This window comes from Alosa alosa, chromosome 23, assembly GCF_017589495.1.
Source record: "Alosa alosa isolate M-15738 ecotype Scorff River chromosome 23, AALO_Geno_1.1, whole genome shotgun sequence".
Taxonomy (NCBI): domain Eukaryota; kingdom Metazoa; phylum Chordata; class Actinopteri; order Clupeiformes; family Clupeidae; genus Alosa; species Alosa alosa.
The window spans coordinates 9,043,658-9,071,382 of record NC_063211.1 but is presented as its reverse complement, the minus strand read 5'-3'; the positions used below and the strand labels follow the sequence as shown (position 1 = coordinate 9,071,382).

The 27,725-nt window shown below is 45.8% G+C and overlaps 1 protein-coding gene across 1 annotated transcript in view; it reads right to left on the bottom strand.

Moving 5' to 3' along the window:
• Positions 1–12,606, bottom strand: part of unc5cb (unc-5 netrin receptor Cb) — a 193,591-nt gene extending 180,985 nt beyond the window's left edge. The window contains exon 1 of the mRNA XM_048234673.1: positions 12,057–12,606. Coding sequence (XP_048090630.1) covers positions 12,057–12,174 — 118 coding nt within the window. The 5' untranslated portion in view covers positions 12,175–12,606. The remainder of the gene's footprint in view (positions 1–12,056) is intronic.
• Positions 12,607–27,725: the final 15,119 nt, after the last annotated feature.

Genomic DNA, 27,725 nt, shown 5'->3' with positions numbered 1-27,725 from the left:
GATTTCAGTAGTAAAAAGCTTAGTCTTCCACATTAAGTTCAGTACACACAACACCCAGACGTTGATGAAGACGACAGCTACAGCTCGGAGGGAGTGGATAACTGAGGTCTGAGGACATCAATCAAACGTCTCATCTTTGGTTTGTCACTGGACAGTGGACCAGTGACCCACACTGTCTCCTCTCGCTCTCTCTCTCTCTCTCTCTCTCTCTCTCTCTCTCTCTCTCATGCGATCCTCTCGCCAGCAGGACTGGGAGTTGACACGCTCCGACGAAAATTCTCAAAAACATACTGCTCTGCATTCTGCCGAGCGCTTATTCAAAACAAACAAAAAAAGAGGGGGGGTGTGGGGGTAGGATGAAAACGTAAGCCAAAATGTAAATACGCTCACTCATATTTCCCTGGCCCTTGCGTCTCCAATTCAAATCAATCTGCAAACAACTGTCAGGGAGACGAATCACCTCCAAAACAGAAACAGACCGATCTGGTGTTTCAGGCTTCCATAGGAGAGGACAAAAGAATTCGGGATTTCCATAACAAAAATCACAGGACAGGGGAGCACAAAAAAGTGGCAGGAAGCAGACATGAGCGGCTGAGTGAATGAGAGCACTCGTATCCCTCAAAAGATTACTCGGGTTCAACATTGTTTTGCTTGTTTACCCGACTTAAGGTTCTTTTTTCCCCCGCGAACAAAAGAGGAACGCAAAGTCGCTACGAATAGCTGCGGTTAATGTGTCTGAATCCCCCCCATTCTCTGCAGGATTAGAGGGAGAGGAGGGGACACGGGCTGGCCTATCTCTACATCCTTCCTCTCTTCCCTCTCTTCCTCACCCTCCTACCCACCCCCACCCCCCCCCACACACACACACACACATACACCATCCTCCCAAAGATTTTTCTGCTTTTGTTGGCCCAAAAGCACAGTGCTAGAGTGTGGCAATAAAACATCCCTGCCTTCATAATAACAACGATGGAACTGAAAGAAATGCAGACTTGGAAGTTCTTGAGGGGAAAGAAATGGCTGGAAAAAAACACAAAACGCAAAACAAACAATGGGATGATTTACTGATGAGTTTCCACACAAATGAGCAGGGTGTGAGCGAGTGTGTGTGTAGGTAGAATTTACAAGAGTGGGCTACTGACGGGGGAACATTCGAAAGGGGGGTTATAATTTACATCTGACAACTCTTTCGACAACTGCGGGGCCTTTCACAGTTTGCGCTCGTGAATGGGGCGAACGCTTGTGTTCCACTTCTTTAAACGAACGCCCAGGGCAGACTTCGAACTAATGCCAAGTGGATCAGCTTACAGTTCGTCAGGAATCCATCCGTCTCATACGCCAGCGCTGAATCATTGCTTTCCGGGCACAAATGTATGGAGAATGTTTAATGTACAGCATAATGGTATATCAGTTTACATCTGAGAGCTGGATCTGATTTGAGCCATGTTGGACGGACCATGGGGCCTAGTCTGCTGACCCCCCGACTAAGACAAGTTGCATTTCTTTTGGCAACCAAAATGAGAAAACAGACCCCGTCGATCTGTTTCAATGAAAGATAATAACCTCTCCATAGTGGAAATAGCATCTGTACAACATACAAAAGCATCCGAGGACTATAAAATCCATGGAGAGGCTGGAAACCCCTGGCGTGTAAAGCCATTTCATTTGCAGGCTGGGATGGAGAGAATAGCCCTGATGATAAGAAAGGTGGCTTTCAACCAAGCCCCATCACCCTGTTCGGAGCACTCTGTGCCACTGTCAATAAAAATAGACTCTCTCTCTCTCTCTCTCTCTCTCTCTCTCTTTCTCTCTCTCTCTCTCTCTCTCTCTTTCGCTCACTCCTTCTGTCCCCTCACAGATACGACACAGTGCTGACTCGCCACTTTGCAGGCTAACTGTTCCGCGCCATCCATTAGGTTCCGATCACACCAGAACAGAATTCATTATTTATCCGCCTCCTTTGCTCTGCTCCGATGTCCTTGTAGAAGCAGGAGGCCAGCTGATGTGGCTCTGAGATGGAGCTCTCCACCATCCTGGGTATCTCTACCCCAACCCCCACCCCCCTCAATTTCCACAAACCCTCCACCATCTTTGGTATTCTGCTCCCTATTGCCAAAAGTAAAAAACTTTAGTAGAACTTTTTCAACATCGTTTGATATTTGTTCACCCCCGTCGTCAGACTTTAAGACAACACGAGGGGGTTTGCTTTAAGAGCAGTCTGGCCCCTCCTGCCCCAGATGCTTTTATTACGGGGACTCGTGATTAATGGTGTTTTAGCTCTCGCTCTGCGTCCGGCCGTTCACTCCTACCTCATCCGCCGGCCCTTCTGCCCCCTTGCTAAATTCTTGGTGGCTTTAAGCAGCGAGTCGAAAATTGCCAATGCTGAGCTCTGCTAAACCGTCTCCATGGCCTTGAAAAGAAAGCGGCCTCGATAAAGACTGTTCTGCCTTGCCGCCAAACCGGGGCTCCCGACAAAATAGCCCCCACGAGTGTGTGTGTGAGTGTGTGTGTGTGTGTGTGTGTGTTTGTGTGTGTGTGTGTGTGTGTGTGTGTGTGCCCCAGTTAGGCTCCGGCTGCATGCAGAGTCCCCCTGAGACCAGGGGGAGATGCAATGGCACGCCGTAACATGCTGACTTTGTTAAAACGTGCCGACCCATGACAGCACACGAGAACAGCAAAAGTCATTTAAGAATTACAATTACTGTATATATGTGCTCACATAAGCAAAAGGCTAAAGGATTTATGTCACGTCAGAGAGGGTGGCCAGTAGCTTGAAACACAATAAGGCCACGTTCCTCTGAGGCAGGCCCATCCATTCTCATTTGAGAGACACAGCTTTGCACAACGACTACGACAACCAGTCCTTTGCACAGGACTAATTTCCTTATTACGGAATTCACATCAAGTCAAAGAGATTGAGATGTGGGTTTGGAAAGGCTGTGGCATTATCATAGTTTGATAAAAAAAATGGCTTTTGAAGGTTTTTTTTATTTCTTTTGTGAAAAAGTACATTTCAGATACTGTATCACTCTAAAAATCTTAGCAGGCAATTATTTAACATCTCCTCTCAGCTCCCTGAGTTGATTCAAACGAACGCAAGGAAATTGACATTGTGACACACATTCACTGTGCTCATTACACGGCGCTCTCTGCACACTCTCAAATGTGTTTGGGAACAGACGTGCGGATAACAAAGCAGTAAAATATGAAAAGGAGGAGAAAAGGAAAAGATTGATTTTGCGATGATGAATAGCTTCCATTCCTTCGTCTTTATCTAGCTCCATATCTGGTCCCAGTGAGCCTCATGGTCTGTTTTTTTAACAGAGATAGAACATGCCTGGTCTCGGAGCACCCTGTCAGACAAGCCAAGGCTTCTATCACCGTCCTGCTGATAACAGATGTCTACCAGAACCCCGCATATAGGAATTTGCGTTATGTTTTCAAAAGATAACGCAAAAGAGGGGGGAAAAAACATATTGCTTTTCCCATGTAAAAGAAGCTGGACTACATCATACATCTCTTGCTTTATCCCTGGAAGTTAATTGGCTGCTTCTTAAACACGGCCCTTGTTGTTTCAAGAGCCAGATGTGTCCGTCTTATGGTCCCAGGCCCAGTGTGCCGTCTCCTTTCTGTCTTCTGCAGGAACTCAACTCTGTCCAGCCCTCTCAAAACATGCCCCCGAGGCTGGCTTTACTAATGCCCAAACACTAAACTAACTGGACCTTTTTATGACCCCCCCCCCACACCACCCCCCTCCTGCAGAACAACAGAGTTTTGGGGCTCTCTCAGAACGGCAGGGTTTGCGGATGGGGAGAGGGAAAGTGCAGTGAATGAGCACGGGTCCTAACAATGTCCTCTTATCACTGTGGGACTTTAATGGAAACCAGAGTCCTGTTTCTTCTCAGCTGGACCCCCGACCAGCAGGGGGAAATGTATGCTCTTATTTAAGGCCCATAAAAACAGGACAGGACCAACATTTATCTGTGCTGTGCTTTCATCTGCTGTCCACACAGTTAAGGAATAACAGAGAAAACAAGGGAGAGATGGAGAGGGAGGGAGGGAGGGAAGGAGGGAGAGAGAAGAGGAAGTGGAGGAGGCAGGAAGAGGTAAAGATGGAAGGAGGGAAGAAAGGAGAGAAAGACAAGAACAAGAGAGAGAGAGAAATGTTGGAGGAGATGAACTCACAGACAGTTAAAAAAAAGACAGCTTTTATGTTCTTGGGTTTCCCTCTCAGAGGTGATTACATGTCTCTTTGTACCCCTCTGTCCACTACAGGGCAGCGCGATCGCAGACACAGAAGCTCAATTGCCCAAATGGGTCACGAGTCAGGACTGCAGACAGATGCAGGATGGATGATTTGCAAACAAACAAAACATGATGAATCATCACTATGATCTAATAAATCTCCGATTGTTGTGTATAAACAACAACAACAGATCAATATCCTACATTAATAGAGCACTAATTAATGATCAGCATTCATCTTCATAAATTATGGACTCCCCCTCAAACACAAGACTGTGGCTTGTGACATATTGCAGAGTACAAAGTGCATCTTAAACAGCTACATAATGATGCACTGTATCGTACAAAAGTATGTTTTCCTGAGAAAACGGCATCAAAATATTCTGTACCGAGGAACTGCAAACTCCACTCAGCAAAGACAGTCCATAAACAAAGACACAACAGCGTGGCTGGGCCGGGCGTACTCAAAAGGATAACGCCATTAGAAAGGATAAAAGCTTCGCCACTGTCCATGCCTTTCTGCTCTCCTCCTCTGCCACTCTGTTTGGTTCTTTTTATAGCGGGCACTGCGTGGCACACACATAGAATATTCTAAACGTCGCCTTCTGTCACTCGCCTGGCTATTAGCCCTGGGAGACCGCGCTGCATTCAGAACCCCCCCCCCATTGTGAAGGACAATGGCTTCTCCACCCCACTGGTCCACTGTGCTCTTACATTGTATACCACATGCTGACTTACATCCAGGACAAGGATACAGTAGGAGGCCTCGCAAAAACCTGGCAGCGCATGTGTGGAAATGGGAACTGATCCAGGGTCAGCAGATATCAGACGCACACAGTTTCTGTACAACGCTGTGGGAGTGAGAAGCTTTAACACTATAAAGGATCGCTCACGAGACCGGAACCAAGTTCTGCTTTTTCCTGGGTGGGACCGGAGGAAGTCAAGATTGGGGGGAGGACAAAGAATAACAAAGGATGGAATTACAGGAAGACCCCCAAAGAGCAAACAAAAGCACAAAAAATCCCACCTGCGTGCCTGTGCACATACATACACACACACAACACACACACTATTAATATTGACACACACACACACACACATACACAGCTGCACATACATGTATTTATGTCGTGCCAGGCCTGCGTGCCTACTGTTGATGACAGCGATGCAATATTGCGGCACACACACACATACACCTGGGACCCCACACACAATGCAATAACACATGCGGTGCCTGCACACACACACACACATGCATTATAGGCATATTTGTCATTATACATACCGCTGCACACACAAGCACCATCTCTGCACACTGGCGCTGGAAGAGGCCTCTTGACTGGCAATAACTATCCTCTCTCCAGGCCATCTCCTGCTCGGAGTCCAGGCTCTCCACGCCGACGGAGGGCCCTGCATAGCATTAGCCCGGCCCTCCAGGGTAATTGGGTCTAAAGGATCCTCGCGGAGAGCTGCTCAAGCGTGCTCCGTGGCCTTCCCCGAGCTGATGAGAGAGAGGTTCTGCCAGGCAACCGCATGCCATGTTACAGGGGCACCCAGACGGTGGGGGGGGGGGGGGGGGATATGAGACAGCGAGACAGAGATCACCTTTGCATAGTGCCCTTGACATTGCACTAGACGGATGAGCATCCACCAGATAGAAAGGCCTTGACAGACACACACACTCGCACACACACACACACACACCTGCCTTTTACACACATGCAAAGTTTACTGCAACCATACAACAGACACGCACCATATTTTCAATAGTGCGCACATAATCAGATTCTCCCTATATTACACACACACACACACACACCAATACCATAATATTCTGCCCCAAGCCTCCCCACACACCCCCACTCTCTCTTCTCACCCCCCTGGGCCGCAGGCTCTCCCCTGGTGTGGCAGTGCGGTGTGAATGTAAATGGCTGGATGTTATGAGGGGGGGCTCAGTGTCCTGCCTCCCTCGACAGCCTCTCAGGGCAGTTTGGTGAGCTCAACCTCCTCCTGCATCAGGAATGGGCGCTCAAGTGGTGCTACTTGTGCCCGGCTCAGCTAATGGACTGCTAATAGCAGCCAGCCCCAATCTGACGCTCGAGAGAGTGACAGTGTGTGATTAATTGCACTCAGCCCTTCTCTCACCTCTCTGTCTCTCTCTCTCTCTCTCTCTCTCTCTCTCTCTCTCTTTCATTCTGTCCTTTTCTCTCCCTCACTCTATCTTGTTCACCTCTCTTCCATTTTGTAGAGGGGAAAGGAAAGACAACTGCTATGGCTATGACACCGGGCCACCTCCATTCTCTCCCTCTTTCTTTCTCTCTTTCTCTCTCTCTCTTCATCTCTTTTCCAGTGCCCGTCGTTCCTCCCTCATATTTGTCTGTGTGCCTGCGCCTTGCTCTTGAGCTGAGAGCGTCTGTGATGGCTTGGCTGCTCCAATTTTCGGCTCCCTCCCACCCGGTAGTGTAAAAGCCCCAGCAAGAGCATCTTAAAGAGCGAGGCGTGAGACTGACGACATCCAGGCACATGGGGGGGTGAGAGAAGCCACCTCAGCAGGCCACTTCACAGAGGAGTTATTACGAGCCGCAAGGACCAGTGGACCTGTGAGGTGGGACAACGACAAGTAACATTGCGTGAAACCGCAATATTATTGTGTCTGTGTTATTATTGGCATTATTATTGTCTCTGTGTGTGTGTGTGTGTGTGTGTGTGTGTGTCAATGATATTAATGTCGCCATTATTGACAGTATTATTATTATTGGCCAATATTAACGTGTGTCGCGTGTGAGTAATAGCATTAATGAAGTGTGTGTAACAATATTCTTCAATACCTTCAATATCTATTAAACCAATGACTATGATAGCATCAATAATAATGGCATGTTCTTCTAATAAATAAATGAAGTAATAATATTAATGAAAATGCTAGTATTATTGTGTGTTGCGTGTGCGTGTATTATAGTACCCAACAATTAGTGACAATAATGCGTATTGGTAGTGCCAGTAATATGTTAACAATGTGTTAGTAGTACTGAGTATTATTGTGTGTGTATTGTATTTGGCCGGAGTACTGAGTATTGTGGTATTGTGAGGTGTGTGTGTATTGTAAGGTAGTGCTAGTGTGTAGTATTGTGTTGGTAATTGCTAGTGTGTGTATTATTGTGTGTGTAGCTGAGTACTTTAATTATTGTGTATTATTGAGTATTATTGTGTGTGTGTTGGTAGTGCTGAATGTGTGTGGCCAGAGTAGTACTGTGGCCGGTGTGTGTGTGTGTGGGTAGTGCTAGGGTTTGAGGGGACTGGGGGTGGGAGTACCATGGGCAGGGCTGCACCAGTACAGAACTCTGATGACACAGCAACTAAGACTGACCTTTTCTTTCCACCTGCCTATGAACACATACAGACAACAGCGCGCGCGCACACACACACCACACACACACACACACACACACACACACACACACACTCCTCTCCTTCTGCTGCTACCGCAGAAAAAACAACAAAAAAACAAGAAGAAAGAGAGAGAGGTCCTCTGTGAAAGTGGTCTAGCGTGCGCCACCCCCAGGGAATGACCGACACATTTAAGCACTAGGTCATTCGACAGCACCCCCTCACCTCGCTGTCAATCAAGCAGCCTTTGTGCTTGACCCGCTGGGTTGCAGGGCGACCCAGCGATGACTGAAACTTTAGCAGCTCCCCAGAGGCCTAGCAGCGAGGCCGGCAAGGGAAACGCTTACAGTAATGATGAGAGTAATAGCATTCTCGCTTACACAGATTTCTTACACGGTCACGACTAAGACAACACTTTATACGGCATGTGCAAAAATTGTATGTTTGTGCGCGTGTGTGTGTGTGTGTGTGTGTGTGTGTGTGTGTGTTTTGTGTGTAGGGTGGATGTAAAGTGACACTATACTGCCTTTGAGAAAACATGTCTGAACACAGTGTGGATGTGTGTGTGTTTGAGTGACTGAGCCTGTGTGTGTGTGTGTGTGTGTGTGTGTGTGTGTGTGTGTGTGTGTGCACTCGTTTGTATTTGTGGACATGCAAGAGACTTTTTTCCTGCTTTTCTTTCACTTTAAACAAATTCTCCAAAGCTTTCGCTGGTCAGTCGTTTGAATAATGAAAATATTTTTATACAGATCCATTAGTCTGTGACTCTGTAAACTGAGCTAAGAGGACACATGAGAAAGACAGAAAGAGAGAGAGAGAAAGAATGAAAATGCAGAGGAGAAGGAGGGAGGGAGGTGGAAAAAGTGAACTAATCTTACAGCTTGCCCTGACTCTGTGGGCTCCAGGCCTTTCGCTTTGCTTCAGCTTTTACACTCATTATGAGCAAGTAGACAAACAGGGAGGCTTTGTTTCTCTCTCTCTCTCTCCCTCCCTCCCTCCCTCTCTCTTTCTCCCTCCCTCTCTTTCTCTCTCTCTCTCTCTGTCTCTCCATCTAAACTCCATGACCATCACTTCCAGTGAAAAACTCCTCTCGGTTTCAATGCAGTTGACAGTGCATACGGTCATGCACAAAAAAAAAAAAACCCACAAAAAAATTCCCACTAAAAAAATTCCCACTAACAAAATGACTAAAACAACGTGGCGCGCGTCTTCCTGGCACCCCCCTCTCTTTCATCAACAAAGGGATCTGCATATTCAAACAGACAGACGGCCATCTCCTGCCCACAAATCCACACGCCCATCTGCTGCTCAATGGGGCCGACACGGCCCGCGCCTGCCCCGCCATTGTCCAGGGGTTCGGGCGTGGGGGAGGCGCACTCCACGCTCCTCATCATCCGCTTGTTCCCTCGGCCCCCGTGTGTGTCGTCTCTCCATGAACACACACACACACACACACACACATATCTACACACACACACACACATCTCCACACACCACACACACATATCTACACACACACACACACACACACACACACACACACACTCTCTCACACACACACACACACACACACACACACACACACACACACACAGCATCAAGGCACTCACCCTATCCCTAAGCCCAGGGGACCAGTAGGGCTGCTATGCGTTCCTTTCCACCCCATCCCATCCCATAGCTTGTTTTATCATCATGGTCTCTCATTTCCTCCCACAGACTCCTCTCCTGTCTCATCCTGTCTTCTCGGCCCCCTGCCACTCTTCTCCTCCTTTACCATGCCCTCACTTTTCCTCTCTTCTCCTCTCCTCCTTTCTTTCACTCGTCTACTCTACTCTTCTCTCCTCTCTCTCTCTCTCTCTCTCTCCTTTCCTACACTGATGATCTGACGGTTATACCTTCGGCGGCTGAAAATGCTGGAGCACATGCATCAGCCGCGTATGGCCAGCGTGAGTGGCCCGGCGACTATGTGATAGGTGCGGCGTCAGGCAGTGTTTTAAACAGCACACTTGTCTCTAACGATGAGGCGAAAGTGAGCCGCTCTTCCTCACTTAGAGCAAAAAGGGAGAAAAACTATGGCCCATTAATTAGTCGCCAACAATGTTGTCCCCCGAATATCGACTTCTTAATGGACACGGAACGACCTGGTTCATGTTCCCATTACCGCCTGTGACACGCGGCCTCGGTGGAGTTCTGGAATGGAAGGGAGGATTATGTCATCCCACGATGCCCTTCAGACACCAGAGCTGGCTTGTATTTCTCTTGTCTTTCTTTTTTTCCCCTTCCCTCGTTTCCTCATTAACTATGCAGCAGTGTGATGAGGGGAATGCAGAGAGAGAGAGGGGAGGGGGGTACTGTGTGTGTGTGTGTGTGTGTGTGTGTGTGTGTGTGTGTGTGTGTGTGTGTGTGTTGGGGTGTTTGTGTGTGTGTGTGTGTGTGTGTGTGTGTGTGTGTGTGTGTGTGTGTGTGTGTGTGTGTGTGTATGTGTGTGTGTGTGTGTGTGTGTGTGTGTGTGTGTGTATGTGTGTGTGTGTGTGTGTGTGTGTGTGTGTGTGTGTGTGTGTGTGTGGGGTGTTTGTGTGTGTGTGTGTGTGTTGGGGTGTTTGTGTTTGTGTGTGTTGGGGTGTTTGTGTGTGTGTGTGTGTGTGTGTGTGTGTGTTTGGGGTGTTTGTGTGTGTGTGTGTGTGTGTGTGTGTGTGTGTGTGTGTGTGTGTATCAGGAGTGGGGTGTATGGGGGGTTGTATTCAGAGCCTGGATCACTCTTCCCTGTGGAGCGTAAACTGTGGAGGTGGTATGCTGTTGCAGCTCACTGTGCATTTTTAGCGTGAGGGTCTTGTTGGTGCCTGCGTGAAAGCTGATTCACGCTCACTTACACAGTCGTAATTCATAAAGGTGACGGGGAAGGCATCAACCATGACCCAGATCAGCACTGTGCCATAACAAAGTAGGGCACAATTGAAACTTTATTTAAAACAAAAACAAATAAACATATTTAGCTTACAATGAAATGAACATGTCTATTCAATTCAAAGGAATCTAACAGACCCAGAAAGTAACTGTGTCTGCTATTAGTATTTCTGAACAGCCTGCTCGGTTGGCAGATGACTCTCACTGCAACTTTTTACTTTCCCAGCTAAGGACATTAGAACAGCGTCCATCCAGTTCAAACCTGCTGTCTCTCCCTGTCCAAACATTGCCCAGAGACAACAAGCATATAAGATACAAACACATGTCATGCATGAGTCCTAACACATACTACATGCACAGCCATGCTACTCAACCAGCGCTACAATTAGAGTAATGTATCCGAAGAAACTAGCGAAAACACAGACAGAAAACCACTAATACACCACTGGAAAAAGGAATATTGAACAGAGAGCTTTTAGAGGCATTCAAAGTCAAAATTGGACCAGACTGATATTTGTAACAAAGGGTATTGATTTACAAAATGACATTGTAATTACCCTTGTTCCCTTTCCCTCTCCTTCTCTCTCAATGAACACTTTTGAAAAATGCTCACTTTCTTTACTTTGAAAACTGAACAGAGCAGAGCAGAGTTAGGCTACACACTTAACCCGGTAATCGGCCCGTGCAACTGCATCGACTGCATACTGTAAACGAGAGGACCGCGTTTTTTAACCGCAGCAATGCACTCACTCGTTACTGTACAAAGGCTTTACTCATAAACGTGTCAATATTATTCGTTGTTAATTTCATCTATCCAAAATCGAGTTTGAATTATCAATGACTAAGGGCAAACAATGGCAAACATCTATAAAACCAAGACAGCCAAAGCATGAATATAAGGTAAATTCAATGAGCCTCTTAAAATGAACTTAAATGCATAATTAACCTACTTGCAAAATAAATTCGTGTTTTTAACAATGACCTACAACCGTCAAAAATGTTATATCCTTAAGAGTTACTAAAACGTGTGAAATGGAAATGCGCAGCCATGTCGGAGCGGGCAGGCGGCAAACAGCGAAGCAGTGCGCTGATGCGAAACTTCTAAATTGTTTCACTGAGTACACCTGGTTATAACATCAGATTCGCAGAGTCTGTGTATAATTATTTCCACTTAAATAAAACACGAAAAACACAAAAAACACTGGTGACACGGTGGGTTAATGTTAAATGTTTCCACCAAGCACATAGAAGTGCTATGGGCGCATTCGTCTTTTGTCTTGATTCTTTAACAAATATCTTCACTATGAAGACACTGACAATAATAAAATGTCAAGAAACTAATATACGTCATTTGGCAATTATATTTGTTGCAGAACCATTTTTCCAACATCAAATGAAAAGCAACCATCACATTCCCGGTGATACTGCCACTACCGCAGAAGCAGTCACCACCTCTCGTTGCCCGAGCAAAATTCATTGCAGGTAGGCTAGCCTATGGATGGGGTCTCTTGAAACCTTACCTTGGGCGATTCCTGTATTCACCAGGACCATAAGCAAAACCACAGGTATGAAGATCATTTGCGATACGAATCCCGCGTCCCCAATGTTTCTTTTCGCAGTCTTCACACTTTTCCCCATCCTAGGAAGAGTCGAACTCCGCAACAGACTGCCTTCTCTGAACAGTCGCGTCCAGCCCGTCCGTCCGTTGACAGCGCCTCGGAGCGAATAAAACCGAAGTTTAGAGTCTGATCACCAAAATTAAAAGTGCTCCAGTTAGATGTCCACACACTTGTCGTGGAGTCAAAGACAGCAATCACTTCAGGAAAATGAGTGGTCAAAGAATATCCACACCACCGCCCTTGTGCATCAAGGTATGAGTGAAGTCCTGGCCGAATAAACTGCTAGCTCTCAGATTTGAAGTTCATGTTCAGCTTGCGCTTCAGCTGCGTATGTCCTCGCCTCCCACAGTCAGGCTGCTCACTCTAAAGGCTATGAGAAAACACAGCTTCCAGATTGCGCGTAGCGTTCTATCAAACAGCCAGAGACTGAGAAATGCTTTGCGATGCCATGCTTCTTCGACCAATCCAAATACAACCGACTCCTGTATTTCGCGGCGACCACAAAACCAGGTCTGGATGACGGAATGGCTGGCTACTCACTCTGCCAGTCATCGATTACTTGGTATTGATGGGGATTTTATGATCATATGTAAAATCATAGCTTACATGGTGTATGGCAATAAGAATAAATGCGTATTCATTAAATTCACCAGGAATCCCCTTATGTATCTCTAATTATATTCTGATGGTCCCATTTCTTGAATAATATAATTCAACTTGAATAGTTAAATGATACTGAAATTTAGATAAATTATAGGCTTTTTGGGGAAGCACATGTCATTTGGAAAGAGGAACATTCTATAATGACATCAGCTGACGATTTAGACCTCAATTTAGATTCATTCAAAATATTTGAAACAAATGATATTGAAATACTTGATTTTAAAAACCAAATATATCAATCTGATGATTGATGAGTCCCATAATGAGACAACGCCTTATTCATAAACCAAACACATCTTTTCAGCCCTTTGGAATCTAATCAGGAAATTCCATTTGGTCTTGTTGCAGGGCAGTCCTGACTTTAACTTGGTCATGGTAATTATGAGAGACATGTCCTGGTCTCATAACATAATCAATAGTGACAGTGAAGGAAAATAGGGTGAGACAGAGTTTTCCCTACTTTTCTGTTTCAGTAGCCTACGCTTACTTACTTTTTTTTTCATATGCAGTATAGGCTAGTTCTCTCCCAGAATTTTTCTTTTTGCATTTGTTGAAATAGGTTGGAAGAAAGACCTAATCTCTCTTAAAAATCCATCTGAAAATGAAAAGCATTGTGCTTGTGATGTGGCCTATGTGATATTGTGGATTGCAGTCAGGAATCCTATGGTTTGTTACCATGGGGACTACAATGTTGCATTACAGTGGCATTTTGAAGTACATTATGCTGGGCTTCACAGAACCATGCTGAGATTAAGAACTGCATTAGGAACCATACCACAATTTTCTTTTGCCTTCAAAAATATGTTTGAGGAGACAAACCACATGCAGCTCACAAAGACAATCTATAAAGACCTCTCGTGTTTCATCAATCACTCAGTCACTAACAGTTGTGTGGTGCACAATATGCCATCAGTAATCTCAAATCTAAATTCTGTCAACTTCAATCAGCAAAGCAAATCCCAAAGAGGAGAGGTCTGCTGCACAGGGGGTGAGAGAGAGAGAGAGAGAGAGAGAGAGAGAGACAGTGAAAGGGAATCTGGATGAATGATGCCCCCCATAGCTTCTGTTGACCACAGACAAGGACACACGCTGACATAATATCCTGCGCTAGGAGGAGCCATGACTGCCGCCATATGGACGCTACACTAACAGGGCAGGGTCCCCTGATCTGCCTGCCTGGGCTCTGGCTCTCCGCCCTGTGCTGTGTTTGTGTGTGTGTGTGTGTGTGTGTGTTTGTGTGTGTGTGTGTGTGTGTGTGTGTGTGTGTGTGTGTGTGTGTGTGTGTGTGTGTGTGTGTGTGTGTGTGTAAGCGTTTCCACGTAATTAGAGTATATCCTTCTACTGTACACTACACTACTCCCTTAAAGTTGTCGCTATGTAATCCACAGAGGAATCAGTGCAGCTAAGAATTTGAGGCATTTGTATGGCTGAGAAGTGGGCGCTGAAGAAAGCCATTATTTAGCCTGTTTTTCGCTGTTGATTGAACAGCGATTTCGATGAGCTACTGACAACACACTGGCATTTCCATTTGAATAACGAGGCGCAGGGAATTGCTTTTTATCCCTCGCTTCGTGGCTCTGATATGAGGCTTGGGGTGGTGAGAGATGATAGCGTCTAAACTAGCCATTAGTCAAAAAAGCAATTCAAGGAAATCCAACAAACTGATGTCTGCTTTAAAATGACAAATGTGATATGTGTTTGAGTTTTTCTGACTTGCTGAATTTCATAGGCACAATGTGAAGTGGTCATTTAACTTTGGTCAGTATTGTCTGCTGTGCAGTTATTTCTAAACACACCGGAGGCTTGTCCAAATCACTGCACATCATCTGCAAATCACTGGATAATAGCTACTGTTCTCTGTTTGAGAATTGTCCAACTGAATGCCTAGACTGTATCAAAATCTCAGCATGCCTCCCCAGAGAGACAAGTTGAACCAACTGCAAAGTTTACATTATCATCCTCGGTTGTGATGATGGCCACATCCACCAAAATAACTTGACTGGAAGTTCTTCAGTCAAGATTTTCCCTCTTAAGACTTCATCTGCATCTAAAAACATGCACTATTCTCATTAGTGTAGAAAAGAAGGGAAAACTATGTTAAAATCTTTTTTGTTTTGCTTTATCCATATTTTTTGTATCCGTCTGCATCCCTAGTCAATTAGTGAGTCATGTTTATAAGAGTCACTCTGAGCTTCAAAGCCTTTTATCCAGCCCTGTGATCCTTGCAGATATAGGCCATTATAGAAACATATACACATGCCAATGTATGTATATAAAACTGTAGGGATGTTAACTTATGACAGTGGCATGGGTCTAAGGGGTTGATGTATGCATGTTCTGAGAACTAAGTGTACCTCTACTGGAAATCACGTGTACTGTACAAAACAATTGTGGTTCATTGCCAACCTCAACTCTCTTTATTTCTGTTCCTCCAAAACATTCACTCAAAATTTTTCGGCCTGATGTTAAGCCACTGAATCCACACATTGTAATAGGGCAGTTACGTTTAGAGGGCTAAGATGACCTTTAAGCAGCTCGCCCCTCAGGGGTCAGTCTCTGGCTCTGATCTTGATATCTATGAGACAAGACACAAAGGCACCCCCACCCACCCACCCACACACACACACACACACCCGCTGCTCAGTGTGGCTAAGTACCCCTCCGAGTCAACACAATAACTGGCATTAGAGAGCACAAACCTCCTCAGAGGATCCACACACAAGGGCCTATCATGCAAGCATAATCTCAAGATTACGCCCAGATTTCTCCAGATCAGCCGCAGTTCAGAGCAGGACAAAGGCACTCACTGGAGCACAGGGGGGCACTCATGACAAGGCAAGATGGTGTGAACTGAAGTTACCTATAATAACCAACATTAACACATTTCAGAGAGGTGTGTCTGCTAAATTAGTAGTGCGTGCGTGTGTGTGTGTGTGTGATCTTTCATCAGTTCACCTATTATCACAGGTCACGGGCAGCTACAGCACCTAAAGAACTATGAGAAATACCTTATGATTTCAACATCAAGAGGCTTCTCTAAAGAGAGCTGCAGACTTCGATTGTACCTTTTAAAAATAGTATAGAGAAGAAGAAAACAGAGCAAAGGTCATCCTTTTGAATCTGGGACACCTTGCAGAAAGCCAAGAGCCTCTCTCTCTCTCACTCTCTCTCTCTGGCTCACTGCATTGTGCAGCCTACTGTGTCTGCAAGCATTCTTCCAGAAACTCAAAAACTTCCATCACTAGGACCATCTCTGGCTCATCACTTGCGGCAATCAGCGACAGAATCCCCAGGGCCCCACACGAAAAATAAACAAACTTTACAGCGCTGTAAAGAGTCGACAAGATGATGATCACACACATGAATAAAGAGGAGATTAGGTTTCGGCGTGCACTTCTTTGATTATGCCGTTTGGCAATTAAGCAGACATGCAGAGGAGACTGGGAATGAAATTAGTGCTTCATTAAGAGCGAGGATAATGCAGATGTCAATTATGGAGGGGAGGTGGGGTGGGAGAGCAGGTGAGGGTGGTTGTTAACCCTCAGCCAGATTCTGTGTGTGTGTGTGTGTGTGTGTGTGTGTGTGAGAGAGAGAATGATACTGCAGTATTTTACAACAGTTACTTTCACTGACTCACTCATTTACTTACTCACTCTTTCTCTCTCACACACACACACACACACACACACACACACACACACACACACACACACACACACACACACACATTCACAAATCACTTAAGCCCCACAATTCCTCAGTCTGATCACTTCCCTGTTTTTGTGAAACCTGACAGTTACTCAGTGAATGGTGTCAGTTTTGTGGACCACCAACATCAATCTTCCCTTCCCAAATCTAGTCTGGGACAAGAGATGAGATATGCCTCGCACCAACCCAAGTGCAGCCGAAGTCAGAGTAACTTATTTTAGAACGCAACCGTCTTCAACCCTCCGACTTAAACAGGCAATTTATTCCACCCATAAACCTTTGGTTGCTTCCCTTTTAGAAGGTTCCCATTTCCCCACCCCTGGAGTGAGACGAGTGGCCGATAGATCACTCCGCAGAGCATGGTGAGAGAACAAGCGCGATGGTGGCGGTGGAGGAGAAAGATGGAGGGGGGAAACAACAGGGGCCGCCCGGCGGAATAAGAAGCACTTTGCGCCGCCCCAGGCGTGTGCGCTTTTAGTGCCGCTCTTGATATGAATGTTAAAGTGATTTGTGGCACCGTATGTGGCAAGGAATCAAAACTTAATTTCGGCAGATAAAGATGCCATTCGGGCGGAGGAGATAAAATGCTGCATCATGGGAAGGTGCGTTCCACCGCACTGTCCTGCAGACAGTGGGGATTTACAGGCAACCCCCGCGCACACACACACACGCACACACACCTCTGGCCCATAAACGGCAAATCCACCCGCCAGACGACACCGGGAAATGTTAATGGATTCATTTGTCTAGAAACCCTCCACGTTATTTACAGTCTCCCTCCATTACCGTCGTTTTTCCTGCTTGACAAAAAAAGAGAAAAGAGCCAGTGAAAAAAAAACCACGAGGCTGAAAGTCAAAATATCGATTTACCTGCTTATCATTTCCCCTTGAGTCATCCTGCCATAACAGGTGGCGGTGTGTGTGTGTGTGTGTGTCTGTGTGTGAGTGTGTGTCTGTGTGTGAGTGTGTGTGTGTGTGTGTGTGTGTGTGTGTGTGTCTGTGTGAGTGTGTGTGTGTGTGTGATTTCATGTGTGTGTGTGTCTGTGTGTGTGTGTGTGTGGGGGGGTATGTCCACCTCACCTCTATTTCATTGCAGCCTCCCTACCCAAGTCCCCAGCCCGACATGATAAGTGGGTACAATGAAATTAGCATCATTTGGCATCAGGCTGGCCTGCTTAGCACACTGCCGCAGATGTGACCAGCATCACAGCATCACAGCATCACATTACTACATCAGCAGCAGCAGCAGCAGCCACAGAAAAGAAGGGGGGGTGGGGGGGCAGCAAGGGTTGAGACATCTGGACCCAATCTGGACCCAATCTGACTCAGGGAAAAAAGTGGAGGGACATGCAAAAAAGAAGAAATGGGCCGAGCTGCCCACCGCGCCACGGTTCTGCGTCTGGTGATGCGCACAGGGCTCCAGATACGCTGCTGCGGTTCTGCGTCTGGTGATGAGCACAGGGCTCCAGATACGCTGCTGCGGTTCTGCGTCTGGTGATGAGCACAGGGCTCCAGATACGCTGCTGCGGTTCTGCGTCTGGTGATGAGCACAGGGCTCCAGATACGCTGAGCTTTAGCAAGACACCTAACCCCTCACTGCTCCCTAAGCGCCGCTGTAGCAGGCAGCTCACTGCGTCGGGATTAATGTGTGCTTCACCTCACTGTGTGTTCACTGTGTGCTGAGTGTGCTTCACGGATTGGGATAAATGCAGAGAAATCCAGAAATTTCCCTCACGGGATCAAAAGCGTATATACTGTATACTTATATTTCTCCATGGGACACAAGACAACTTGCCTGTTTGATTCCCGGATCATGTCAGGACTCCAGTGCATGTCTGAAAAGGGCTAAAGAAAGTTTTAGAGAGATCTGCAAAAAAAGAAATCTACATCAAGAGTATTACCTAAACCACATTCAATAAGAAAACACAAGGCCTGTTCTTTTCACTTTCTTTATCTATTTTTATATTTCATTTTAGGTAGCACTTTTCAAATAGATTCTCCTCTTTATTGACCATTCAACATGGTGTATTGCTTTGTATTTCACTGTTCAGATGTCATTAGGTCAATTGTAAGTCCATGTAAGTATTATAATACTAAAATTAGGCTACACTTCAAGTGTGCTGGGGCTTGCCACTTCAGCCACTACTGGGGCACATTCTGAAACATGCTACCATCTGGCAATGAGTGTCTGAGTCTCAATGTAAAAAAAACGTTGTTTGTTTGCCTGCTCTAGGTGAGTCATTAACCGGTCTACTGGTTAGAGTTTGAAAAAGGTTCTCAAGGCCAGGAGAGGACTATCTCTCGCTCTCTTTCTCTCTGTATGTGTGTGTGTGTGTATTGTTTGAGAGTGTATATGGACCTTCTTGTGTAGGTGGGCACATTCATTTTGTGAGTGTACAGTATGTGTATGTATGTCTGGATTTCTCTCTCCTCTCTCTGTGCATTTGTTTGCGTGTAGCTGCGTCTTTGTGTGTGTGTGTTTGTGTGTGCCTGTGTATGTGACTCTCTCTCTCTCTCTCTGCGTGTGTATGTGTGTGTCACCTGTGAAATGTCACAGAGCTTGTCCACTCCAGGCAGTTGCAGCTGCAGGATCAAAGGCCTGCCACACTGCTGATTGGTCCACAGAGAAGGTCAGATCTCTTTCTCTTTTCATCACTCTCTCCATCTCTCTCTCTCTCTCTTCTCATTCTTTTCCTCTCAAAGGCAAGACCACAGTGACAGAGCCAGTCCCCTGGAAAAATTATGTTTTCAATTAAGGCCTCTCTTTTTGGCATAAGGAGGAATTGATTAATTCTGGATCCTGAAGAGCCAAAGAAAAAGCCCAAATTATATTTATAAAAAAACTCAACAATGTGATCTAGAAAACAACAAGGGTATAAAACTTTATGAGCCACATCACTACCAGAAACCAAAAAGACTAATTGCAAATGATCACAAGCATAAAAATAAAGACTGAAGAACAGCCAAGAAAAGAAACTCTCAAAATTATAAAATCTGTTATTTCATATTCATTCAACCGGAGGCAGGACACTTTTGAAAACAGCACCAGATGTTAGTCGGTGGAACCCAGATTATAGAAATGCATTTATAATTTTCTGCGCAAATATTTACTTCAGGAGCATGTTGTTTTTGCGCCGCTGTGATTCAGTCTGCTTACTTAATCCGGGAGCCTGGCGATCACCTTAAAGGCTCGTTGGCTGTCGCGGGCCGCGAGGAAACTAATGAACACAGCTCCGCGGGGGGGGCGTGACACCCCGACAGGAATGGAAGGCTCGGTAGTCAGCACAAAAAGTAAAAGGATGAAGCTTTTCCTCCAAAACAGAAGAAGAGGAGGATGAGGAGGAGGAGGAGGAGAGAGATGAAGAAGGAGACGATGTTTTCATATAAATGGAAATTATACTGAGAGTACTAAGCCAGTGTTTAACGAGTCCTGGCGTCTTCAAAAACAGGAAATAACACACTGGCAAACTGAAGTTTCTCTCAGGCGCATAAATATAGCATTATGCAAAAATGCACAACAGCGAGAATGCACATACAGACACACAAAGACACATGCAGGCACACACAACCCAGAGGTGGGAGGTTAAATATATGAACTGTATATGACTAAGACCATGGAGAATACTTTCAAAGATAACATATTCATCCTGGACCAACGCACTGAAACGATGGGCCAATAACTCCAGTTTGTTTGCGGGAAGAGCGATTTGTTTCAGGCTTTGACCCTCTTAAGGACATGAAAGCTGCTATTTATTCCTCTATCAGTGCCACCCACCCGGGCTTGCTCCAGCGCTCCGAGCCTGCCACAGGGACCCAAACTCCCACTCAAGACTGTGGGCAGCATCGTCCAAGGAGCCTCCGACGAGCAAGCGCTCACGAGCACACAGGCTTGCATGCAGAAGAAAGCAGGAGAATGAGCCAGAGACAAAAAAACAACCACACACACACACATATGCACAGATAACACACAGACACGTACACATAAAACTACATACAGTATATGCAGCACAGACAACACACACACACACACACACACACATTTAAACATAGTTACACTTCTCCCTTGGCCATAAGAAAACAAAATAACACCAAACAGACTAAACACATATACACCAAAACATATGTACATTTATGTACAGACACACACACACACACACACACAAATACAAACTAAAATATCAAATATACCCTCCAACACACCATGCTAGTACACATGAAAGCATTACAAGCACACATACAAATATGGTGTAAGCACTGAGACAGACACAGTCACACTAGCACACACACATCTGAGGGGAATAGCCCTGTCATTCTTCAGAGATATGACCCCGAATAGCATGGCACAGCCACAAGTCGTCAACATTTATTTTCCAATAACTATGATGGATGATGCGAAACAACCATTTTTACCTCTCTCTTTTTTTGCTCACCACGCATACAGGCTCTGAATAATTGAGTTTTACCTTAACAATGTGTCCCCACTGCCCCCCCCCTCACATGGAAATGGTCTGACCTGCTGAAGTAAACATGCATTAATCAAACCTGGGGAAGGAAGTGCCGGGGGAGAGGCCAAGGCGTTGGGAGGGGGGTTGCTGATGGGCACCGGGGGCTGTAAAGATAGATGCAGCCGGGGCACTGGGTGTTGTGGTTCTCCTGGGAGGTGGACCACACCAGGTGACGAGGTCAGCATGTCCACCTTCAGGAAGTGTGTCAAGGACAGTCTGCACCACTGGATGGTGTGTGTGTGTGTGTGTGTGCGTGTGAGTGTGTGTGTGTGTGCATGTGTATGCTTGTGTGTGTGTGTGTCTTTGTGTGTGTCTGTGTGTATGCATGCGTATGCTTGTCTATGTGTGTGTGTGTGTGTGTGTGTGTGTGTGTGTGTGTGTGTGTGTGTGTGTGTGTGTGTGTGTGTGTGTGTGTGTGTGTGTGTGCATATATCCATGCATGTGTGGGGGGTCTGTACATGTATGTCTACCACCATGGAAGTTGAAACTGCGCATGATTATGGCAGCTTACTTTAAGCTCAGTGCCATTTCGAGTGAGCGGTTGACAGATGGAGAGGTATATAATTAGCCAGCCTCGTTATAAAGAGATGCCAGCCAGTGCAGTAAGTTTTTAAAGGTGCATTATACACACTATTAACTAAATGACTTTAATTTCGCTACAAAGTCATGATTCCCATGTGTGTCTCTCGTAAAATGACAGTCAAGTAAAAAGAGTTTGCTGAGCCAAGATTGACATTTGGAACAGGGATATGGAATGGCTGCCTTATGGTGCTTTTGTTTACATCAACAAAGTCGTTAGGATTTGAGAGTTTGACACCATTTTGTTGCAGGAGAGGCTCTTTTTTCTGTGTCTTTTGAGATGAATGTTCGTCACTCTACACTGTTAAATGCAATACTTTATCTAACCATGTAGATGCCCGCTTAGCTTCCAATGTAGCTAGGGACATGGAATCAACCATGTAGTCACAATGTGTCAAAATCAGGACACACAATGACTTGCATTGTTTACCCCCTCCATTAACACCTAATTGCCACTGGACACTTCGGTCAAAATAAACCATCCCTGTTTCCATGTCAGCTGAGTCAGAAGCAGGCAGTAAGTGAGTGTGTGTGATGCGATGGTATCTGGTGACACTCTGCCCTGCAGTGAAACAGCAGGGGCCAACTAATGCTGTGTGTGTGTGTGTGTGTGTCAATCAGTGCTTTTAAATGCACCAGTGACGGGGCCATTATCCAGGTCACATGTGTCCTTAACTTTAAGTGGTGCTTTAAAAGGTATTGATGATTTAAAAGGACTGTGTGTGTGTGTGTGTGTGTGTGTGGGGGGTCGGTGATCAATACACAGGAGCGTCTATCAGCGGGTCATTACATGAACTGCCCCTCCAGTGACATTATAGGACTCGAGGCACTGACTGACTGACTCACACAGCTGGGTGGAGGTGGGGGGAGTGCTGTGGCACACAGAGGGGTAATGAATAGGGCATCAGGAGCCCTGGAGTGAGGAGGTGATGGGGAGGTGGAGGAGCGAGCTCAGCGCTGGACCTAACAGCAGGGGGAGGAAGAGGAGAAACAGGCATGTGGGATATTTTTTATTATCATAATCATTTCGTTATTATCATTAATTTTATTATCATTATCATTTCTCAGTTACTGAATTGTTTAGTTTAACCATGCATATGTGCAATGAGAAAATGGTTCCCTTCATCCAAAGGCTTCCTCTGTGGTAATTTGCAGAGTGAAAAGAATGTTTGTATCTTCACCCCAAGGACACAAACATAGCCTAGGCCTGTGGTCACCAACCTTTTAAGCCCAAGATCCCTGACCTCGGCCCTGAACAAAGGCAAGATATACCTTGAAGAGTCAAAAGAGAATCAAAGCCAAAATGCTTCTAATTTAAGGCCTTTTAATTAGGCAAATGTATCAGGTCAAAAATATCACATCCTCCACCCCCCAAAATCGCATTTTTCTTATACAGGCGTCAATGAGAGAACAACACTTAACATAGTCTTTACTTACATTATTTTGGTTTTGATTTTCTAATTGGATTAAATGTTTGTGACAACACGTCATGATAAATTTGATAATGTTTGATCGCTGTTTTGGTAATTCACGTAATGAATGTGCACTGTAGAAAGTGAAAGTAACCTAGGCCTACTATGCACTCTGTGTCTGTAGGCTAGCTGTCAGTGCACATCCGCAATCGATTACATTCCTCAAATGGAGAACACATCCATGCTCCCTCGCGTCTCATGGCCACTCTATGTAATTGTTCTGTGGTTAGATAGATAGATAGATACTTTATTGATGCCCAGGGGGATAAAAGGGGGCAAAATTCCTGACCGTTCCTAATCGCTAAACTTTCGTTTTCCTTTCTTGGAGAGCGGGAGAGAGGAATTTGGTGACTGATTATTTTTCCTGTTATTCTCAGGATCTACTGGGAAAGTCCCAAAGATCTACAGGTCGATCGCGATTGACGGATTGGCGACCCCTGGCCTTGGCCATTGGAAGGTTAAGAGGTTTTGTAACATCCCTATCTCTGTTAATACTAACTGGATGGATGGATCATTGTTGGGGGGGTTCTTGTGATTTTACATGTGTGTGTGTGTGTGTGTGTGTGTGTGTGTGTGTGTTAAGGGTATAATAACTTACCCTGGAAATCCAGAGTTCTTGCGAGAGCACAATGGAATTGTCTCTGCGAGACACTCTGGCAAGGAGCAATGATGCACGTTACTTTTACCCCAACATTCTGGGGAACCAGCTAAACTGATGAAGACAGCGCTGCAACGTTGGAGGCCAGTACACATTGGTCGTAGTGTTATCCGATTGCGTCAAAGTCCGAAATCATTCAGAGTAAAAATGGTCTAGTGTTATCCAATTGCGTGCAGTGAGATTTTTAAATGCATGCTTGTTGCCGCCCCTCAAGTTGGGCCATTACATTGTTCTTGGCCAGACCCTTAATCTTTCTAGATTATCAGGGTCTGGATTTTCCAGGCTAATAATAACTGGCTTCACCCACAGATTGGTGTGGGATTGTTACTTGACATTTGCTGTGGGTAACAGTCTCCTGGTGTCGTGAATAAAGCTGCAGTCTCACACCAGTTGTCTTGGAGTAATTTTGACCACAGGCACGCTGATTGCAGCCAATCAGGGAGGAGGAGAGTGGTGGTGGAAGAGTGTCTGATTGTCTGTTGGCTTTAGTCCCCACAAGGGTGTACAAGGCACAAGGGTGTAAAATTCACAAGGGTGTACAAGGCACAAGGGTGTACAAGGAATTGCCGTTGCACCATGCTGTTACACTATACTCCTGAAGAATGGGCAAACATAGTTATTTGGGAGAGAACTGTTTTCAAATGAATAATGTTGATATGTTTTGGCTATATGTAAGCATTTTTGTTGAAGCGTTGTGAGCACCATGGTTTTGTATGGCTGATGTCAATAGCAATGTTGCTTGCTTGAAAGAATCGTTCATTATTTGTCTGTTTTTTTATTCTTAACAGGGAATATACTGAAAAATACAACAGCAGGAAGATGACTTTCCTCTCAACAGGGAACATTAATTATGCCAATCAGACATACCCAACGTCTTACAGCATCTCTGCGTCAGCCCTGAGCCCAGGTCTATTATTCGCCTGGTTCAGCGTCTCAGACAAAAGACTCAAATTCCTCCATGTCCGCAGGAGAAGAGGCTCCGCATAATGTGGAGCGACAGGAAAGGGCTCACCTTTCCCGGCAGCCTTTTATCCTTTCTTTGGGGAACTTGAACCTTTTCGTGTTTGGGCGGACCCTCCACAAGTAGACAAGGGGAAAGGTGTTTGTACATCTAGCATTTCAGATTACAACACGTGTGTGATTAATGGTTATGATGTCAGGACTGTCTGGACATGGCTTCTGTGTGTTTCTCATGGTGGTCACCCTATGGCTAATAATGTGGTTTATGTTGTTAAACAGCCTCGTACGTTTGGTATTCCACAACAGGGTCATGAAACAGGAATATATATTGGAGCTTTTTTCTGGAATGTACTTTCTATGTTTTGTGTGCAGACATACAGTAGCAAAGCAACACACGTACCACACCCACCTCACATACTGGTCTCTGTGTTGGGGATGAGTTGCCCTGGGTGTTTCATTTGACCTTAGTTGACTGTTCCTGCAGTGATATAATATGTGATGTTATTTTTACAAGCAGGTAGAGTTTGTCAAGCACTACTCTCCTTGAGAAACCGTATATAAAAATTGTTATTTATCATTTCAATATAAGCATCTAAAAACAGTGTGTGTGTGTGTGTGGGTAGTCGTTTGTGTTTTGTCTTGTCAATAAAATAACTGGCAGCAAAACTCTACTGGTGCATTGGCAGGCTGCATAGTGAAAGCAACACACACAAATGAATAAAAATAAATGTCACAGTGTACATAAAAATATATGAAAGATTTTCAAAGTGATTTTGAATGCTCTCCCATCGGACAAAAAGCGCTACTGAGATGCACAAACATCATACAGGAAACCGGGATCATGGCTGGCTTTCCAGCACAAGGTGGTGGACACCATTAACTGCTCATTGTGCTACAAAGCAAGCATATGCTTTCAAATGGGTTGTCTTTGTGATGGTGTAGGTCAGAATCAATCCAATTACTGCAAGCTCTGCAGCGCGGGTCATGCAAGGGGATACAGAGAGGGAGGGGGCGAAAGAAATGGAGAGACAAGAGAGAGAGGGCATGGAAAGAGAGAGAGAGAGAGAGAGAGAGAGAGAGAGAGGGAAAGAGAGGAAGGGCATGGAAAGAGGCAGAGAGAGAGAGAGAGAGAGATGGAAAGAGAGAGAGAGAGAGAGAGAGAGAGAGAGGGACAAGAGAGGAAAGGCATGGAAAGAGGCAGAGAGAGAGAAGAGAGAGGGCATGGAAAGAGAGAGAGAGAGAGGGAGAGAATGAGAGAGAGAGGGAGAGGGGAATGAAATTACTCATGTGTGATAGCATGATAACCACTTCTCATGCAAGGAATTACCTGTTTATCTCATTAATTGGGTCTAGCTTGAGGGGAGCAATATGCAAACCAAGCAACAAACATGAAATTTAAATATCTTCTCCGCCCGTAATTGTCTCACTCTGCTCACTCGGTGGGAAGTGTGGATCCGCTGTGCACAAGGAAGTTAATGAAACCTGCAAAAGTGGTGAACTTGCGCTGCTGCTGCAGTAGCCATCCGCTGTAATGACTCACACTTACAGCATAACCCTTTAAAGACCACATCCACACTCTTTCCTGGAGCTACCGCTGTGTGTCAGCCCTCATCCAATCAACCAATCACCCCAGTTATAATTGACTCAGGAACACAGCCATAGATGAAATATATATGAACATGGAGTTGGGGGTGGGGGGGCACAGCATTGTCCTGGAAACCTATTTACACCAAACACAAGTATGCATGCATAACCATGGGCTAGCTGGTTCATCCGGAACCACTGCATCCAAATCCCGGCTGCTAATAACCATATCAGCCCCGAGTGCCTCACACATGGCCTCAAACAAGACTGTCACACAGACTGTTGCCCAAGGTACAGAACTCAGACACCAAATGCTGCACCCCAAATTCAGAGGGGGGGAAGGAAAACAAAAGGCGCTGTTAATTCCGCTTTTGTTCTCCGAAATCTCCAGATTGCGCTCCTCCAAGGAGGGGAAGGGCCACGGTAGGGGTCCCAAGGACGCCCCCACTGAGTTTGGGGCGGATCTGAGGTGTTCAGGGGGCTCAGTAGCTGATTCAGGGCGGGAGATTTGGGGGGACCCCTGCACTGCGGCAGCCTGGGGTTACGGAGGAGATAGCAGGGGGTCCCCCTCACTGTCTCTCGGCCCCCTTCTCACCCCGCTCTGAGCTGAGAGGGGGCAACGTAGAGGAGGAGCAGGTGGAACTTCCCCGCTGCGTCTGATAACTGTGGGAGATGGATGCTGGTGTGATGTCAGGTTAGATCCTTTTATTGGAACACTTTTGTTTTCATTTCCTTTGGTTCTTATCTCTATTTCTATACTGTTTCTACACTTTTTTTTATTTTCCTTTGGTCCTTATCACAATGTTAAACACATAAACCTCTTTATTTGATATGACCTTTGAGTCTGGGAAACACACAACACACACACACACACACACACACACACACAGAGAGAGAGAGAGAGAGAGAGAGAGAGAAGGACTGCTCCTGGACTACCCTTTATTTGGCTAAAAGTCCTCAAATCCATCCAATTCATGCTGAAATGTTTGTCTCCCAACACAGTGATCTGTTTTAACCTCGACGTGAGCACTCTGTGAAGACGAGCCTAGTGGCGTGCCACTTTTGAGCCCTTGACCTCCATGACGTTAGCCGATCTGACTGCAGCGTGGCAGAGCTCGGGTCGAGCTGCAAATCTCCTGTCACGCGGAGCGACGTCCCCGCTGGAGGAAGATCTACCAGCCTGTCCGCTAGAATCAGAGAAGACGGACGTCCAGGGGAGACACGGGACTGGAGGTGTCTGATCACATCTGAGATGGCCGGCAGCGCTGTCCAGCCTGAGCCCTCTGACACTGGGCTGCACCACAATGATAAAGCCTTCAGTCTCACTCTCTCTCTATCTCTCTCTATCCCTCTCTCTATTCCCCTCTCTCTCTCACACACACCATTAACTGCCAGCTTCAGTCTTATCAGCTATAGAGTAGCTGTTCATAAGCTGTATAAA